This window comes from Mastomys coucha, unplaced genomic scaffold (assembly GCF_008632895.1).
Source record: "Mastomys coucha isolate ucsf_1 unplaced genomic scaffold, UCSF_Mcou_1 pScaffold21, whole genome shotgun sequence".
Classification (NCBI taxonomy): domain Eukaryota; kingdom Metazoa; phylum Chordata; class Mammalia; order Rodentia; family Muridae; genus Mastomys; species Mastomys coucha.
Window position 1 is genome coordinate 48,121,086 of NW_022196904.1, and position 21,203 is coordinate 48,142,288.

At 37.4% G+C, this 21,203-nt stretch overlaps 1 protein-coding gene across 3 annotated transcripts in view; it reads left to right on the forward strand.

Annotated features, from left to right (window-relative positions):
* Gabrb3 (gamma-aminobutyric acid type A receptor beta3 subunit) overlaps nucleotides 1-21,203 on the forward strand; it is a 233,683-nt gene that overhangs the window by 176,047 nt on the left and 36,433 nt on the right. For all 3 annotated transcript variants that reach the window (XM_031386833.1, XM_031386832.1, XM_031386834.1), the window contains one exon: nucleotides 18,962-19,044. In XM_031386833.1, coding sequence (XP_031242693.1) covers nucleotides 18,962-19,044 — 83 coding nt within the window. The remainder of the gene's footprint in view (nucleotides 1-18,961; nucleotides 19,045-21,203) is intronic.

Consider the following 21,203-nt stretch of genomic DNA (forward strand, 5'->3'; position numbering starts at 1 on the left):
TTTTATATTTGTTCAGTTCATCTATTTACTCCATAAAAGATCTAATCTCCTAGATGCATTGGGGCCTCCAATATGTTGGGGTCTCCACTCAACCCATCCTTCACTGTACAGTTTTATGCAGTGGCCTTTCATGGCCTTGTTTTCAGTATTACCTGGTGCACCATCCCTATCCTCAACAACTCTCTGAAGCTTGAAGGAAAAAAAAATCTATGATCCTCTCATTCTTTCATTTTCATGCTTTCAAAACCAAAAACCAAGGCTTGCTTTGCCAAGTCTGTCAGGCAGCTTGGGATGGATCCTTCCCACTTTGGGCCATATTTGCAGTAGCTTTTGTATGGAAGTTTTTGTTTGTTTGTTTGGTTGGTTGGTTTTTGTTGTTGTTGTTGTTTTTCCTAGGATTGGGAAACTCTTCAGGCTCTTTTCCCCTCACAAGTTGGGAGCTTAGATAGGTAGTATTTTGCCCTAAGGATTCTATTTTCGTTGTTCTAGTGAAGCTTAGGTAGTTACTTCTTAATGGTCCTTATCTCTTCAATATTACAGGCTCTCTTTTGGCATGTGTCTTGGCTGTAACACTGAGCTCCTTGATGTTCTTTTTCTCTGTAAATTGTACATTTTGTATCAATAGTTTTAGTGTAGCCTTTGGCAAGGTATTAGGCCAAGGGCAGAATGCATCCATATAATTTGTCAGAATATCCCATGACTGATATCTAGCTCAGTAACAAGTACTGAAGTATGCAGCGTCTACCTTCCAGATTGCTTTCAATACTGCTTTCTTTCTTATAGGCTGCATAGAAAACAGAAAGGCTCTGCTCATGTCATAAATGTTCTTTCTAGATCAAGATTTCAAAGTCTTTCATATTCCTTTCCAAATCCAAATGGTCAGGTTTTTCATAACAGCAAGTCTCTAATACCAACTTCCTTATTAGTTACTTTTATTGTTGTGATAAAATGCTGTAACTAAAAAAGAAATATAGAAAGAAAGAGTTTATTTTGGTTTATAGTTCCAGGAGGAGAAGCCATATATAAGGGGAGGTCTAGAGGCAGGCAGCCAGGGGCAAGAAATTGAGAGATTATATCATTAATCATAAATATCAAGGAGAAAGATAAAACTGCAATTGGCTGTCATGCTACAAACATTCAAAACCTGCCCCCCAATGACATTGTTCTTTCAGCAAGGCCACATTTTCCAAAGTTCAATAACCACTCTAAAAAATGCCATCAAACTGGACACCAAGCATATATCCCATGGATGAGTGTATAAAAGGCATTTCTCATTCAAACTAAATAATCCAAAAACATCCAATCATGCTAATTTCTTCTTATTTCTAATAATGTAGTTAATCCTTCCTAACATTTTAGTTTTATACTTATATTTTTATTGTACTTTTTTCTTCATTTAAAAGTTTGTTTTCACTTACTTTTCTTGCTCCACTGCACTGATTTTGATTTCCTGAGCAGCAACCATATTGACAGTGTACAGCCCTAGCTCATTTTCCTATGACATAAAGGTTGGTACTTTCCATTTTGGGTAATCAGTATTACATATGTATTCTACTACTTCCCAGGTAGAGAGAAGAGAGAGAGTGTCTGTTAAGAAATTTCTAGAAATTATTATATATATTGAAATATGGCCAATGAAACATATAACAGTTACAGCATTTATATTTAACAATGATAATGACTTATGGTAAATATTACAGGTAGATATATCAATTCAGTCTATGATCCTTTGCTGTGACAGTCATATATTAATTTTCTATATTGATTCATTGTTAAATGCTTATTTTTACTATACATTAACAATTTATAATTATATTTATTTATGGGATAAAAATGTTATGATTTATTCATGCAGTGTAGAATAATTGAATCAAATCAGGTATCACATTGCTCTTTAAATATTTAATTTCCTTTGTGGTGAATAAACTTGAAATTTCCTTTTAGGAATTTATATCTAACAATTTTAAAATATATCGTACAATTATTCTCTATGCTGTGTAATAGCTTCCTTTCTGAGGTTTTATATCATCTCTTTATTATTGTCTTCTTCCTTCTCCCAGTCTTTCCAGCCCCATTCTACTATCTACTTCTAAGTTTAATTGGCTTAAATGCTACAACATGCCTGTTTTTCTCTGCCTATTTTGTTTGATAACATAATAGTTTCTGACTATATTGCTGTTCTCACAAAGGAACAAACTTTTGTTGTTGATTTTGTTAACTGGACAATGTCACGTTGTTTGGACTGCACCTTTTTCTCTGTTAATGTGTTGAATGGTTGTTTAATTGATTCCATAACTTCACAATTGAGAACAGCGTTACACTCAGCATACAAGTGTAGGTATCTCTTTAACAAACTGATTTTAACTTAGTTCTTATGTCTGTTTTATTTTTTAGTGATTTGAACACACTGTATACTACTTTCAACAATGGCTGCGCTAATTTACATTACCACCACCAGAATACATGTTTCTTTTCTTCACATCCTAGTCAATACTTTCTCTTGATTTTCATGATAGCCACACTTATGTGTCTGCTGACAATATGTTTGTCTTATTTTGAGAAATGTCTCCTTTAAATATGAGTGTAAACAACCCTAAAAAAGTGTCTCTATGTTTTCGGGTTTCAATAATCTGACTCCTCTTAAAACTCATGATGTATAGAAATTTCCAGAAAATATTAAACAATTCTTTGAAATTTTCTTAAGGCTTATATACATTAGGGAATTAGTGGTATTGAGCATACTCAAAATAAAGAGTATTTTGAACCTATTTACTTACTCATGAATCTTCTCCTAAATCTATCTCCCTTCTCTTTACCCACCCAACTTTATGTTTTTTGTAAAACAATCACTCACGTTGGGCTGGAGAAATGGCTCAAAGGTTAAGAGCTCTGGCTGCTCTTTCAGAAGACATGTGCTCAATTCTGAGCACCCACATCGCAACTCACATCTGCTAATCATTTCAATTACATGGGATCCAACACCCTCATACAGACATGCATGCAGCTGAAACACCAATGCACATAAAATAAAAATAAATTAATTATATTTAAAAAACCAATCAAGCCTAAGTTGTGTAGTTGTATGGCCTCCCACTAGGATATGGTCAACCTCACAGGGCTCTTAAGGAAAACTGATTCTCCCTCTCAAAGCAGCTAACAGTTGCCAATAGCCCCTCAGATAGGGGTTATACTTCATTGCCACCTCTCTTCTTGATGACTTGGTCTAGTGTGCAGTTTCCTACCATGCACAGAAAGCACTGCTTCTTTGCAGCTATCCACATCCTCTGGCTTTCACAATCTTTCCACCTCCTGTTCCAAATGACCCCTGAGCCTATGGAGGAGAGGTATGATATGGATGTCCTATTCAAGGTTAAAAATTCAGCCATCATTCATTTTCTGGACCTTGATCAGTTGTGGGTCTCTGTGTTAATCTCTGCCTACTACATAAGGAAGTTTCTCTAATGAGTGGTGAGAGGTACTTTAGTCTGTAGTTATAATGAAACATCATTAAGGAGTTAGGCTAATACTATGTCCATTAAGTAGAATGGGCCTATGTCTTGTTTGATCACAGGGTCTTGGTCTGATAATGATGCCAGTCATGAGTTTCTTCTTGTGGAACTAGCCTTAAATCCAATCAGAATATATAGTTGTCTTATCCCATGTTCTTGCTATTACTGCACCGGGGGTATATTTTGTCACGGGGAGTCATTATTGTAGCTTGCAATGTTTACAATTGGTAAAGATTCATAATTACTTTTTCCACTGATTAATTTATCCACTTACTTTACATCCTGATTATTGACCTCCCTCTTCTCAGTCCCTGCCACACATAGCTCCTTCTGCCTATCTCCCTCCACTTCTCTTCTGAGAGTGTGGAGCCCCTCATCCCCCTTTATCACCCCACCCTCACACATCAAGTCTCTTCAGCTTCTGGTAATATACCTAATATACCTTTTAGCACTGTGAAAGTTAGCCAATTGGGATGAAGCTTCCAGGTGAGTACAAGATTCAACTCTCTATGTTCTACATCTCAAGTATATGCTGTCTTCATCAACAAGAGCAAGTTGTAAAGGAAAATGAATAGCATTGGCAGTGGCTGGTAATGTTGGCGTCTATAGGATCACCAACCACCTTTAAAAGAGGTAGTCCTTTACTGACACTGTGATCTTTGTTAGCCTGTGGTTTCTGGTATGTACATTGTTGCCTTGATATAGTGTAACATCGGTTTAACTCTTTGACTCTGTGTGTGTGTATGTGTGTATATGTGTGTGTGTGTACGCGCATTAGAAAGTATGTTTTTATATGTGTTCAAAAGGTCTTTAGTGTTATTGATCCCTCTCCATATTCTGTCCTCCATGATTCCCATCCCAATCCCAGTGTAGGCCTTCCTGTTGCATCATGCCTTTACTTCATTACATCACTATGTTCTGTCTCTTTTGAAAGCTCCCCCTATGACTTCTTACCAGTTTCCAAGAAGTTATGGGTATTCCAAAAGAAATACACATACCTGACGACTCACAACTGATATACACAGAAAAGAGAAAACATGGAATGTTATACTATCTGACCCTAACTTACCTTGTGCAGACTGATTGTTTCCAGTTCTATCCATGAACCAGAGAATTTCATGACTTTGTTTTTATTAGCAACCTGATATTCATTCCTCTGGTGATAGACTTTAGAGTTGTTTTCAATTCCACTATTGTGAGAGCAAGAGTAAACATGGATGAGTATTTATCTCTGTAGTCAGATATAGTGTTTTTTTTTATATGTTGAAGAGTGGTCTAACTGGACCATGTGGTAGATCTTTTTTATAGCTTTTTGAAGAATATTGCATTTCTAGGTAGCTGTACCAAGCTGCACTCTCACTATCAGTGAGTAAGTATTGCCCTTTCCCCACATAACAACATTTGTTGTCATTTGTAGTTTTGAGCTTAGACATTATAACTGGGGTATAGTGAAGTCTCAAAGCAGTTTCAATTTGATATCCCTGATGAATAAAGATGTCAGACATTGTTTTCAAATTTTCAACCACTTTTATTTCATCTTTTGAGAACTCTGTATTTAGTTCCACGCCCATTATTTGTTGAGCTGTTTGTTTTCTTGATGATTTGAGTTTTGAATTCTTTATGTATTCTAGATACTGTCTGTGGGATATATAGCTGGTAAAGCTTTTTCTCTAGTCTGAATGGTGCCGATTTCCTTTAAGGATGGCATCTTTTGCTGCACAGAAACTTTTTACTTTGATGAAGTCCCATTTTCTTTCTTTCTTTTTTTTTTTTTTGATGGTTAATATTTTTTTTATTAGATATTTTCTTTATTTACATGTAAATTTCTCCATTCCCAGTTTCCCCTCCAAAAAACAAAGAAACAAACAAAAACAAACCCCTGTTGCCTCCCCCCTTCCCATGCCTGCCACCCCACCCTCTCCTACTTATTGGCCCTGGCATTCCCCTACACTGGGGCACAGAACTTTCACAGGGCCGAGGTCCTCTCCTCCTATTGATGATCAAATTGCAATCCTCTACTACACACATGCTGCCAGAAGAATCAGACCCCTCCATGTGCAGTCCTTGGTTGGTGGTTGAGACCCTGGGAGCTCTGAGGGTACTAGTTAGTTCATATTGTTGTTCGTCCTCAGGGGCTGCAAACCCCTCAGCTCCATTGGTCCTTTCTCTAACTACTTCACTGGGGACCCTGTACTCAGACCAATAAATGTCTGTGAGCCTCTACATCTGTATTAGTCAAGTACTTTCAGAGCCTCTCAGGAGATAGCTATATTTAGGTTGACTTGCCGTTCCTTCAGTCCCTGCTCCATAGTTAATCTCTGCAACTCCTTCCGTGGGTATTTGGTTCCCCCTTTTAAGAAGGAATGTAGTTCTTGATGTCTGCACCATTAGTGTCCTGTTCGGAAAGTTCTTTCCTGTGCCAAGCAGTTCAATTGAATTTTCTACTTTGTCCTCCATCAGATTTACATTATCTGATCTTCCTTTGAGAACTTTAACCCAATTGGATTTGAGTTTTATGAAGGGTGAGAGATAAAGAAGTATCCAGTTTTATTTTTCAACTTCTAGCTGTTCAGTTTGATCAGTGCCATTTTTTTTTTTTTAAGATGATGGTGTTGTTTGTTTGTTTGGTTGGTTGGCTGGTTTAGTTTTTCCTTCCCTGTGTATTTTTAGTCTCTTTGTCATGTAGCTTTAGGAATGTCAGCTTATACAGCTTATCAGTTTTCTTTTGCTGATCTACTGTAGTCTACTGTAGGCCAGTACCATGCTTTTTTATTACTATAACTCTAGTATAACTTGAAAATTTGAGATTTTTTTGCTTTTTGTTTTTTTGGGTGGTTTGTAAAACTAGGTTCAATTTCTTCCTTAAATATTTGTCAGATTTCCTTGTGAAAATCTGTTCCTCAAGAATTCTGTTCCAACATGTTAAAATGATGGAGTCTATTTCTTTAGGAACAGCCACACTACTAATATTTGGCATATTGTAGGTGGGACTTTTTTCCTGTTTAACTGCTTTTTCAAATGTCTGCTGTAATACTGCACAGAACATCCTTAAAAAAAAACAAGCAAACAAAAAAACATACTACTTTGAATTCCCCTATTAGGTTTATAGTCTCTAAAGGTTTTTTTGTATGTCATAACAATTCATGTTTTTCTGGACATCTAAGTTTATATTTTCTAATTAATAATTATTACTTACTACCACCATATTGCTCTATTATATTCTTTGTTATTTTGTGTTGTGGTGTCAAAGCTATTTCCAGCCAAGCTTATAATTCCACTCCTATAATTCTAAGACTCAAGAAGACAATTGCAATGTTGTTTCCATAACTTAAAGGCTAGCCTATGCTACATGGTAAAATTCTTTGGGTGGGGGGAGTTGCTCGTCTGTTTTGTTTTCTTCTTTTTACTTTTACTTACTGTCTAAGCTTTAATAACTGCGAGTCTATTTTCATGAAAATCCTTCTATCTCTGTACAGATTTTTCTGCTATGGATTGAAAGTGGAGGGATGGAGACAAAAAGCCTCCAAGATATTGTTCCCCAAAGAAACGTGGAAACTGATAGAACCTTTCTGACACAATTTTGTACAGTCACCAATAAAAGCAGCTCAGGGTACCTGGCAACTTTCCAAATACATAATCAAGAGAAACTGTATTCAACATCATATTCCATCTCCTAGTTCTCCAATAACAAGAGAAAGAGGAGATAACACCTATGCTTTATATTATCAAGTTGTATTCTAAAATGTATGTAGAATACCAAGATGACTAAAGCAATGAATGTTTTATTCTTTATAATTCAGAATGTAGACATAGAAAGAAAATGCCTCAGCTTATAATGGTTACAAACTGACAGTGGCACATAGATGCCCTAACAAAGGATATAAAAATAAACCACAAAAAGCACAAAGTGAAAGGTAGGAAGATGAGCAAATTATAAAAATTATTTATATATACAAGAAAATTTGAAAACCATAATAATTTCTAGGAAAGGTACATGGTCCTAAGAATCCCAATTAATCCTAAGTTTTTGTTTAGGACTCATGTCTTAGCACAAAGCAAGCATATCTATATAGATGCAGTGTTCTCTAGTGAACAGCTGGTCAGTAAAGAATGAGAGAAGAAGAAACAAACAGGGATCTGATCTTCATTCATTTCAATTTTATAATCAGATTCCTAAGTTCCAGGATGAGGCCAACAAAGAAGGAGAAATTATGTTTACCTCAAAGGAAGAAAATTACTTCACAGCTACTTAGACATACAATCTGCTAGGTAAAATGTTACACCATTCATCTTCATATCCCATGTAAAGGGTAAGAGAAAAGATGAAGAAACAACTGAGGAAATAAATGACTGTGTGTGAATTAAGTGCACAAAACCAAGCAAGAAATAGAAATGACACAGAGACCTAATATAAATGCTGAACCCCATCACTATAATAATTAAAATGATTAATTCACTAACAGGGTTGAACTGTAGATTAGTACATTCAGAAGGAAGAGTTCATAGGTTTAAAAATATGACAATTAAAGTAGTTGAATCTAAGGAGCAGGAAATAAGAAGGAAGGAGATAAATTAACAGAGCCCAATAAACTTCTGAGAAAACTTCTGAGAGAGAAAGGGAGGCTAAAGAGGGGAGGACAAGAGGGACAGAGTGGGGTAAGGAGAGAGAATATTTGAAGAAAGAATGACTGAAAGCATCCCCAATTTAATAGATGGTATGAATGTACAAATCCTAGATTCCCAGAGAAGTCTAGTGTGGCTAAAACCAGAGAGATCTATGTTGAGATATACTATTACCAAAATTTCAGACACTAAATTCAGAGACAATCTTGACAGTATCAGGAGGAATGGATGCATTCCAGATATGGGATTCTTGAATATATTACATGACCATTTGTCCCCAGAAACATTGGATGCCAAAGCCAATTAGATAATATGTATGCTAGCAAAAAAAAGAAAAAAATAAACTGCCAAAATACAATGCTGTATGTAGAAAAAGTTCTTTCTAATTAGAAGGAATGAAAATTCTCCAAGATAAGTAAACCCTCAGAGAGTTTGTTTCTGTTTGAAAAGGCCCACTTCAATGGAAGCATTCAAGTTTAAAGAAAAACCTACTGAACATTGACACAAAGCACGTGAAGCTGGGATGATACCCAGTGATGGTGAATAAGAACAAGTATTAGTAAACTACTTGTAATCCCACTTTCAAATTTTTATTCACTACCTGACCTAAGTGACAAATTCACTGGCATTTTCTGAGCTGAGGTAGAAGAATTGCAAGCCTGGACTAACAAGGTCTAGGCTAGCTTTGGCTACATAGCAATGCCTTATCTCACTGTTCCTCCCCCAAAAGAAATATGCATACAAGTAGTTATAAGTTGGTGCTTTAGGCATACAGTGCTCCGAGATAACCTTTCATAATACCAGTAGTATAGGGTGCAGAGCTAATTGAAGATATTAGGACAAAGTATATTGTTATAAATTCAAGATAGTAAATTTTATATGCATGATAACCAAAAAAAGAATATGTCTGTGAAATAGCTGCAAACAAAATGAGAAGGATATTAAATCACACTAAAAATCCACTAAACAATGAATAAAACAGATTTTTAAAATGAGGGAAGAAAAAGCTCCCAGATACCAAGAAAGCAAATGGCATTGCTGTGGAAGCCCATCCTTTCTATTAACAATTACCTTAAAATGTAAACGGATTGACCAATCAAAAGCTAGACTGACATATCAGAGTGTCTAGAAATAAATCAGGATGTAATTATACACTATCTACAAAAAAGTAATTCAGAAGCACAGGCTTACACAGACGTCCAAATGCAGAGCTGAGTCAGGAGCTAAGTAAGCTCAGAGTGAAAGGGTGAAAGCGTGCATTCCATATGGATGAGAGCCAAAGATGTGAGGTAACGGTGTTGATCTTCGAGAAAGCCAGCTCTAAGTGAAGAACTGTAGCAAAGGATACAACACTAGATTTTTATTAAAGGGCCACTAAGAAGACATAACAACTATGAACATACTAAGCCAAATACCACAAAGTGAAAAAGAGAGATATCAATCATATCAATCTCTGTGCTGAGAGTAATTTATCTCTTTAGAACATGCACTGAAAAGGTGACTCTTCTCATATGACCTTATGAATGAGATTCTCATATGAATCTTCTCAGTGACCTTAAGGAACTGAAAGAGAGGCAGGTGGTGGCCAAGACCTAAAGCTACAGTGCAATGATGATAGACTGAAGCAGAGTAGAGCAGAAGTGCAGTGATAGTACAAAGAAATGGCCGAAGCCTTTCCTGGGGTTGGGAGCAGGGCACTCCTCAGGTCCCCAGACTTACATTTGTTTTGTGGTTTCTTTGTCATGTACTGGACTGCTGGAGATGTTCTCTTTTTTCTGTGAGCCAAGAGATTTGAGATTTAAGTAAAATTTTGTGTTAGGGAAGAAGGTAGGGGAGTGAAAGACCCTGTGCTCTCATTGCAGGCCTTCCTGTTGTGAGCTTTTCAAAAAGATGGCACACTTGCAACAAGTCAGACCCTGAAGCCAAGTGTAATCTTAAATGCTCATGGGTAAAAACTGTCAGTTAATAAAAGCACCTATTTTCATGAATGGTGAATGTGCATTTTCAATGTTTTGCAAGAAAAATAAAACCATCAACCTCATTTTTTAAAATGGAATGGAACCAAAATTATGTATATTGTAGGGACCAACTCATTGGCATGTATTTATCTAGATTGACAAGGAAAAAGACAAAAGACTCAAATAACTAAAATCATATTTTTTAAAAAAAAACATGGGACTTCCTTAACAATTATTTACAACCAAGAGGTATACAATAAAGTTTATTGCTATAAAATTATAAAAATTGGATGAAATGAAATAGTTTTTAGATACATAAAACATACCAAAGTGGAATCATGCAGAAAATAAGCAATATGAACCTCTCAAACTGGAAGCTCTACATTGGATAGCTCCTGTATTTTTTTCTACCAGACACTGAAAAATAAAATTAACACTAGTAGTGCTTTCTTAGTTTATACTTGTTCTGTGAGGCCAGCAGTACAGCTATATCAAAGCCAGAGCAGTGTGCTATCGGAAAAGAAGTCAGCAGATGGCATCTCTTGTGAATACTTATGCAAAAATGAACAAAATATTAACCAACCAAATCTAGCAACATGAGCCTTAGTTAAGTGGCAAAATATTACAAAATAATATCACATGAAAATCAGTGTAATGTACCACAGTAATAAAATGAAGAAAAACAACACACATGATCACTTCAATTCAAGCAAACCAGTTATGACAAAACTTAACAGATTTTCATGAAAAGAACTTGCAATACACATGGAGTAAAGTTTACTAGATGATTTAATTGTGTATGAAAATGCATAAGATCAATTGGTGCAAAACCAAAAATTTTATCCTAAAATCAAAAATAAGGTACACAATTGTCACTTCTATTAAAGTAGGAAAGAAAGGCATAAACTTACTTGTTCACAGATGGCATGATCATGTGTAAAGCCAAAGGATTGTATAAATACACCAGTCTATTATAGCTAAAAATGAAGTCATAAAAATTGTGGAGGACAAAATAAATGGAATTTGTACTTCTGTGTAACAATGAACAGTCTTAAAAGTCAGGGAAGAAAAGAAGATCCATTCAGATCATCATCTAACAAGATAAAAATTTAGCTTTCTAAATGAGGTTTAGAAAAATATGTTTAACAAAGTATAAATGTGGGGGTGGTTGTAGGGGTACTTGCATATGAATTCAGATACCTGCAAAGGCCAGAAGGATTGAATCCCCTGGAGCTGGAGTTATAAGTGATTATGGGCTGCCCTATGTGGGCTCTATAAGAGCAGTATGTACTCTTAATGGGTGAACCATCTCTCAGGCCTCAAAGGTAATATCCCAGGCTATTCTGAATTGTGTGATTCTTCTATCTTCTTCATATCCTACTGCTATCACTCACTATAACTCATGTTTGCTTTTTAACAACATCTTCCCTCAAGTTGGCCTAGAGTGACTTAAAACTTTCAATCTTCCTGGGCCTGCTTCCTGATTGGTGGGGCTATAGACATGTCATACTATAGAGTGTTAGGGATCATTTTAGTTATAGAGTTGAAGACTATTTTAGACACTAAAAACTATGAAATGTTGTTAAAAGAATTTGAATAAGATTTAACCAAAATAGCTACCTTGTGTTTTGGATAGAAATATGTACATTAGAGGATAGTCCCCAGACATTTCCACATTCAGCTTAGCCCTATCAGAATACAATAGTATTTGTAGGATTGGAAACTCCTATTCTAACTCCCCATGAAACCCAAATGATTCCAAATGTCTCTAATAACCTTTAAAAAGAAGAAAGATGTAGGCCTCACATTTTTTAGTTTTAAAATTTTCTACAGAATTATGTTAGTCAAAACAAACTACTTCTCATAAGGGCAGACATACTGTACAGTAAAATAGAATGGATAACCCAGGAATAAATCTTGACATAGTTAAACTGATTTTAAATTCTTTTTTTATTATGTTATGTTTGGGTATTTTTCCTGCATGTTTGTACAGACAGTGCTTATCATACAGTGTCTATGTCCCCTGTTCCTGGAATTGGAGGTATAGACAGTTGTGAGCCACAGTGTGGGTACTGGGAATTGAACACTAGGTCTACTGCAAGGCACAAGTGTTCTTAACTGCTGAACCATCTCTCCAACTCTATGAATTCATGAGATAGTCATGAGTCTTCTTAACAAATAATGCTAGGAAATACTGGAAGTCATATGTGAAGGAGTGATTCTAAAACTACAAAAGACAACTGAATGGATCCAAATCTTAAGAGTTAAAATTACACAACTCTTAGAACAAAAAAAGGAATGACTGCATGAGATTGGACATGGCAATGAATTTTGACTATGACACCAGAAACACAACCAAGAGGTAAACAAACAAAACCAAAAAATCAACAAGAACAGCAACAACAACAACAACAACAACAACAACAAAAACAAGACAGGACAGAAACTGGCTAACTGCAATGTTCAAGGAACTTCTGTTCATCCAAGAACACAATAAGCACAGAAAAGCAGCCCCTAAATGCATACTTAAAGCAACGTGGTGGGGTTAGTATGCTTTTAGAGACACTCACCCCACAACCATTCTAATCAGATCAAGATAGTAGGCAGGACTCAAAGTACTTTTTGGACTTTTTTTCTCATGATTTTCCTGTTTTCACCAGAGAACTGAGCTTAGGGTGTTTTTCTTATGAATTTCTTGGTCTTGGGTCCTGGGTACCTACTTTCTTGGCAGGGAGTTTAGGACACTATGCTCTCTAATTTGTTTTTCAGCAAAATGGTGGTTTGATCCTGTGTGGAGCTCTCTTCTCAGATGCTTTACAAATGGATAGGAGAAAACTTAGCCTGTCTCACCTGCTAAGAATTATGCAGCGCATAAAGGCACGATTTTTGATGCTTCTGTGTAGAATCAGATACCTCTGTTGTAGGAAAATACTCCACTAAAGAGCAGTTACCAATTGCTACATTTCTGCGGTATAACAAGCAACTGGAAATCCCTAGTGCACATAATATATGTGCATTGCTCATTTGTCTAAGGGATGGACAAATATGTCTACAGGCCTTGCATAGCTAACCCATAGACTTAGTGTGAGTGGTCATCATCTAGCCCTCCAAGATAGTCTTTGAGAAATGCTACCAGCACCTCAATCTTGTTTCTGTGTCCATTCTCCTGGACCAGCACATGGTAGAGGAAAAACTGTAAGAGGCCTGTTCCTCCTGTAATTACCAAGCTGCCCCAGCTACTACCCATTAGACAAAGCGGGTTACAGGGTTGATTCATTGTTAAGAGAGACACAAATGCCTCCGTAGTGCAACTCTTCTACGAAAGGTGAGGGAAAGACTATAAGACATTCAGCTTGCTCTGATGATTTTTGAAGTAACAACCTCAAGGTGTCTCTATAGCAAAAGGCTTTGGACATTTCTAAATGAATTTTCATATACACTCTATAAAACACAACAAAAATTTGGATAAATAAATTACTGACCCATGTCCTGTGACCTCTCTAGCTCTCTTGTAAGTACTTATTGAAGAAGAATATGTTCTCTGAAATATTTGGCTTAGGTGTTCAATCTAAGAACCTGAGTTCCTAGACCTTGAAAAATGATGGTTGCCTTTGTATCCAAAACCACCTGGCTTCCAGACAGTCTGAAATGCAGATCATGAGAGTTGGCATAGGCAGAAAAAGGGATTGAAGGAGTGGTTAGCTGGAAAACAGTAGCTGCTGTGTGATGCTGCTTCATTCATTTCTGGAACATTTATGTTAGTCCAGACCTTGTCCTGTCAGTGTGACAAGGTTGGAATTGGAACCAAAGGTATGTTTCACTGTAATCTTCATTGAGATAATGCTCTCACACCAATGTTGGACTGCATTCTGCAACTTTCTATTATGCAGCAAAAAGATTCACAACAAGACTTGATCTTGGGCAAGGGGCTCCTCTGAGCCTCTTGAACAATGAAACTCTGGCTACTAAGAGAGTCCAGGGTTCTTCCTGAGAGTGCTTGACTGTAGGCAGTTATCTCTTGCTATCTCATATCTGCTACCTTGAAGCCAAAAAGGGCCATTTGACAATTCCAACCTAGTTTTGCCCCTTTAACTAAGTCATTTATTCTGTGAGTTTATGTGGCTCACTTACTGTGGGAAGTATCGTTGTGGAACTAACAGATTATGGTGTAGGCTGGGTAGGCTTAGCCCTGACTTCATAGACTCAAACCAAAGTAGACAAAGAGCCAACCAGTCAATAGTCAATGGATATGTCCCTTTTGTAAATGGTGTTTTTATGCAATGAATGCATTGATGTAAGGCAAGTTGAGGAGAGACAAGAGGAGCAGAGTTCATTAACTTTGACTTTATTTGAGAAAGCTGACAAGGATAGTGCCAGAACGTAGTCAACTAGGAACATTAAAATTAATACTCACCATTGTCTTCTTCACTAGTAATACAAAGAAAGAGGCATGAAAAACTAACTAGGTTGTCCAAGATGCACTGCCTGGTTCCATGATATTTCTGCCTCCTAGGATCATGAGGATTGCTGAGCCAGTTAGTTGTTCTATATAACCCTTGTTTACTCATCTGCAAATGGGAATAATAATAATGAATAATGATAATAGTAAACAGTTGGCAAAATGATAATAGTAAGCAGTTGGCTAAATGGTGAATGTGTCTTTTGGTGCATAGCATAGCTGATGTCTGAATACAAAAATGAACCAAAGAATTTTAATAAGGAAGAGAGAAGAAAAGAAAGTGAATCAAGAAAGGAAAGAGAAAAACAAGGGAAGGGAACAAAAGAATACATAGATTGTAAATATATATCATTTTAACATAATATATCTATAATATCATTATGTGCATATTATTTATATGCATATACACAGATAGGGAGAGGTGGTGGAGACAGACAGAGAGACAGACAGACAGGGGACAGAAGTAGCAGACTGTCAGCCTTGTGGGTAGCTGTATATTTACTGTCTCACTGTCTAGGACATCAGCTTTCATTGTTCTCACCATGTATACATATATCTCTGATTTTCTATCAGAAGCATGCATTAAAGCAGAAATATTCCAGCCAATTCTTTATCTCAGTCAAAAAGCAAAAAAATGAAGAAAACCTTAAAAAATTATCTGCTGAGGAAAGAACTTCACTGTCTTGGAGTCTTTTCCTATGGCTGTGATAAAATATTCATACCGAAGCAATTTAAAGATAAGGAGTTTTTCTCAGATCACAGTTTCAGGCTCTTGTCTATCAGGAAGGGATGCCACAGAATCCAGAGTCAGACTGCATCTGCAGTCTGAAAACTGTGCATGCTAGTGCTTGTTTCTCTCTTCTTTCAGGTCAGGGCCCAGCCTACAAAATAGTTGAGCCTTCTTTCAGAGTGGGTCTGCAGAACTTAAATACCTCAAGTAAGAAAATCACTCACAGAAATGATTAGAGACCTTTCTCTTGGTTGATTCTAACTTTTATGAAGTTAGTTTTGAAAAGTTGGATAGCTAACACCAACCACCACACTCACCCAGTAATGATCAATTTCAGTCAGTTGGTGCCATCACTCCTCAGAAATAGGAGTGTACTTCTCAGTCTTTAGCAGTCCATAGAAGTGGAATATAATGGTGGTCCTTCTCATCTCAGAACAAAAAGAAATAAACAAGAAAAGAAGGAAGAGAAAAGAAAAGGAGAGATCAATTAAGGGAGAGATGGAAGGTGGGAGGGAGGAGGAGAAGGGAGAAGAAGAGGGAGAAGAGAGGAGAGAGACAGGAAGCTACACATCAAGACATATATGGGAGAATTGGGGATTGCAAATATAGAGCCCATGAGCCACTGGGGCTTATCAAATATATAGAAAAGTAAATGATTTCTTAATTCTTAATTCTTAATTCTAATTTGGATTTTCAACCAAATCCATTCAATGGGCTTGAGCTCTCAACTCTGGAGTCTGAAACTGTCCTCATTTCTGCTAGAGCTCAGTAGTGCAAGTTTCCCTCAGTCCATCAAGTTACTTACCTAGCCTGAATTAAGAGAGAGTCTCTGCTGTCCTGTACAGCCTTGCCCTCCCTCTTCTTGCTCCCACACCTTCCTTTACCCCAATTGTTCTTTCTCCCACAGCCCAACAGGTCCTGATCTTTCATAGACCCCTTACTTGTATTTTTTCCTATTATAGCATTCAGGCTTCCTCTACAGTCATGGGTTTTCTAAGTGTTTCTCCTAAAGAATGAAAAGTAGTGAACACATATTTTGCTGGGGGCCATACCCTGGCTGTTTTTCTTTCTTTCTGGTTCTCTCTTGAAGGCAAGCCAGTGGGCATGAGCATTAGGTGGGGGCAGGATATTTAAGACTGCTGTATAATAATGAATGTTTATCTATCTTAAGTCTAATTCACCTTGCTGCAGTAGTTGACCTGCCTGTCTGAGTTCCTCTCAGACCAGAAGCTGCAGTCGCTGGCATTAACACCTCATCTTAAAACAGCAGGGGATTAAGTAATGGATTAATTGCTAGAGCCTCTTGCCCAGATGCCTCTCACTTGTCATGCTAGGGGGAAGTTTGGAGTAATAAACTTTCATTGAACCAGGAGAAGAGAGTCACGCTCACAGATTTTACTCAAGCAAATATGGACTAAACTCACATAAATTCATATACAGATTCATGCATATATATTCTTAAAACTCCACACAAATGAGTTGGTCCCAGATTTTATACTATCATAATTACACACTTAGACACATCCACATCCACACTTACATATGTACATGGAGCAAAAGACCAAGCACCAGTGCAGGAAAAACTCCCTCATTCTGGATCAAAAATAAGCTCCAATCTTTATTTCATAGAGAAAGAAAAAGCTTCTACTCTATTATTGCTAAATGAATTAAAACCAAGTCTATTCGAAGAAAGCTTTGTTCTCTCTAGGATGACTAAGCCTGCCTTGCTATTAAGAAAGGTTCTACCCCATGGTTAGGAGAAGCTCATCTGCTCCTTCTGCTCTCTCAACAGCTTCTTCTTCTTTTTCTCTTTCCTACTGCATTGCTCTCTTAATTTTTTAAGTTGCCTGGTAGTTTCTAAATTATTCCACTCTGCATTCTCCTTCTAATCTTGTTCTCTCCTCCTGCTCCAGTGTAACAATGCTCTTACTTCTAATGCCTTCTAAGTTCTTTTTGTGTTCAGTTCTGTCTAAAAAGTTCTCCTCAATTCTGTCTCCTCTCTTTGTCCTCAGCCCTTACACGTCTTTTAGAATACATGATTACATGGTAAAAAGTTCACCTTAAGTTTACACATAAATTCAAATCATAAGCTGAACAAGAAGTTAACAACATAGGAGTAATTATCCATTATGCGTAATTATCAGGCACAAGATTCATCATCTGTTGTCAGCTCTACAGGATTATAGAGCGTTAAGTACCATAACTTTCATGGCTAATGTATTAGTGGAGTTTGTATAGATAAACCCAGTCAATATTTTATTTATTTATTTATTTATTTATTTATTTATTTATTTATTTATTTATTTATTTATTGGTTTTTCGAGACAGGGTTTCTCTGTATAGCCCTGGCTGTCCTGGAACTCACTCTGTAGACCAGGCTGGCCTCGAACTCAGAAATCCTCCTGCCTCTGCCTCCCAAGTGCTGGGATTAAAGGCGTGCACCACCACCACCCAGCTTCAATATTTTATCTTCTGTCCTTGCACCTATAGTAACTCCTTGGTTCCCTTTTTATGAGCTTGGTTAGTGGGTTTTTTTTTTTACAACCTCTTAGAATGTGCTCTGAGTAGTAGATGCCAGCTTGCTCTCTTAGAAGCAATTAACTCATGGCACTGGATGACTGGCAGCATTCTCAATGCAGTTTTGACTACCAAAAATTATTCTAATTGGATAATCAGTAAGAATTAAGGAATCATTAACTTTTCTATATAGCATCACTACAAGACATTGCATCTTCGTTGTTCTGCAGAGATCTGCTCAAAAGTGTGGCCTAATACCTAGTGATTGTTATATATATTTAATAATAATAAAAAAGCATATTTATAGCAGGAGACTATGGGCCTTTCCTGTTGTAGGAAATTTGTCTTAGATTTTAATCCAATGCATATCTGTCTCAGGAAGATCACATGCTAATATTTAGCTTTTCCCTGATGGTTCCTGACAATATTTTACATTATTTGTCAAGTTAATTATATAAAAATTATCATTATTACAGCAAAATGGGAAAGTCCGTATAAGTACTACATGTCAGAAACAGTTGTTGGCAGGAAGTACCTACTCCTGGACTTATTGAGACTTCCCCATCCAGTTTCCACAATTGTTATTCCAACTCTATATTAGTATGACAGTGAGTGGGAAGCTGCTTAACACAATGCCCTTACCAATGTATATGTGCATACATGGGCATATGATTTCATGTTGTTTGGGAGAGATGAATTAGAAAACAGGTAGTAGAAAGTAATAATCCCAATTATAGACTCAGTTCTAATGAACAGGATGGAACATTAGGCTAAATAATTGCACGATGTAGAAAAATGTATTTAGTTTTGGATTATAGATGGAGTATACTCCTTTCTTTCATTCTATAATGTATGAACACTTCTAAATCTTACTCCACACACCATTAACATGCATACATTTTACTTATCAATTTAGAACAGGTAAAGGAAGTAAAATTAAGCATGATTTAGTTTTCTTGATAAAACTGATATTTATTATATTCAAATCATGCATTCAAGGAATTTCTTACTCATTCAAAATTCTCGGTATACCTTGAGGGAGGCTTTGGTCAGCTGGACTTTGGGAAGGAGGGCTAATGTGTATGTGACTTATGTCTGTTTAGAAGCAGTTTTCCTCCTCCATTCCTTAGCACACCTCTAATGCTACCCCTGCTATGTATTTCAGGATCACCACGACAGCAGCATGCATGATGGACCTCAGAAGATACCCACTGGATGAACAAAACTGCACCTTGGAGATTGAAAGCTGTGTGTATTCGAGTCTGCCTTCCTCTTCTTGTCCTTTGAATTTTAAGTTTTTTGTAGTTGTTGTCATTGTAAGTTAGCATGTATACCAAAACACTTAAAATATTTTTGTAATACTTGTAGCTGTCTTAAAATTACGCTGGGAGACACCACAATGCTAGAATGCTTGTGTTCTACAAACAGATCCTGGGTATCGTTCCCAATACACAAAACAAAGCAAAGGTTAGAAGACCAATTTTACTGTGAACACAGAGGAAGACAGAGATAGAAAAAGAGGAAGGGAAAGCAAGAGAGAAGCAAAAAGATTGAAAGACAGGAGTGTGTGTGTGTGTGTTTGTGTGTGTGTGTGTGTGTCTAAGTCAGTACAAAACAGTACTTTATTCTAATCTGATTAGACAGTCTGTTTTCTGTGCTGAAATAGGAGAAAACAAATGTCCCCTATCTCAAGCCATTCAGCAAGAACAGAACATACACTGAGATGCAATTTTCTTACAATCTCCTTCATCATGCTTGAGTGGCTGGACTGCTGAGACCCTGGGCAGTTGGAGTGAAACTCATTTCCCATGCGAATCATAGCCTTACAAGCTGGCCATTTCTGCATCTTGGGAATTTTCTTCGATTTAAGGAGTGTTCAGATGCCTTATTGATAATTCAGAGCTGTATACCTACCTCTACGGTTGAATTGAAGTTGTATTGCTAACATCTAACAAGATATGCCTTCTCCTACCTGAACAGTGCCGCCTATTGATCCTGACCTGTCACACACTGCCTTATTACTAGTCTCAACAAGTGTTTGTACAGTCTATCACAGCCTGCTTTATTATTTATCTCATCTGGTGTTCTACTGAGATTTGGGTGGTTAAGCGACTTTGCTTTGGTGGTGACACCAGAAGTATTTGTGGTTGAGGGTGTATGGAGCTTAAGCACCACGAGGGAGTACAGAGTGGGGGCCACAGTTGGCCATACTGTGCCCTTCTATGCTATACTGATCAATGTCTGTGCTTCCTGATATCTATGAATTCAGAGATCAGGAATGGAGAGTCACATGCAATGATACAAAATTGGAGCTTTTGAGGATCCTGGCCATGGAGCTTCGAAGGCTCAGAGTAAAATGGTGATCCCTACAGTTCCTAGGGTTATCCTAGGAAGTCAAAGGTCTTCTGTTTGGCTAGAGGCTGTGGCTGTGCTGAGACTACAGGCATTTTAGGAAGTGAATGCAAGCTTCAGCTCCAAATGCCTGCACAGACCTCTGCCCACACCTCTGAGTGTTGCCCTTATTGTGGTGTGACCTGACTTCAGCAGGTGTTGGGCAAAAGAGATTTCTTGGGTAATGGATGACTTATCCTGCAAAAATCCAGGCTGAAAGTGTCTGAGGACAAGTAGGGAATTCCTTTCTGCTGGCTTCTATGCACTAGGAGTGGAGTGGGGAAGTGGTATCTTTGTTTTCCAGCTGGGTATAAATTTGTTGATCCATTAATTTATCCCTCACATACTTCGCAGGTTCAACTGTATGCCAGCACTGATGTTTAGCTTTGATTTTGTTTTCTGTTTCTGGGATTAAACCCAGGGCTTTACATGTGTAAAACAAGCACTCTACCATAGAGCTGCGCTCTGATCCTGTGCTTGAACTGTTGAAAGTACAGGGACATGAAGAGAACAGAGACAAAATGCTTTCCAACCTGGAGTATATGATCCAGAGGGATGTGAAACAGGCAGAAATAGCAATCAGCGTTTTGAAATCCAAGAATTGTGGGTGATTGTGGGGTTGTTCAGGAGATTGGATCTGCAGGAAGCTTTCAGTCAATCTTGTGACCTGGAGGTGGATGGGCTATTTGAACACCTGAGAAAGGTTCCTGCAGAAAACATAGCTGGTCTGGGCAAAGGAGCTGCTCTGAGTAGTAAGAGGCATGCATACCTGGCCTGGTAATGGGAGAGGGAGGAGCATCACATTGGGGTTCATCATAAAAGTTCCTGAGGTCTTTGTGAGAAACTTGGGGTTGTTTTTTTCCATTGAATAGAAAGCAATCAGCTGGGCGGTGGTGGCACTTGCCTTTAAACCCAGCACTTGGCAGGCAGATTTCTGAGTTTGAGGCCAGCCTGGTCTACAAAGTGAGCTTCAGGACAGCCAGGGATACACAGAGAAATCCTGTCTTGAAAAACCA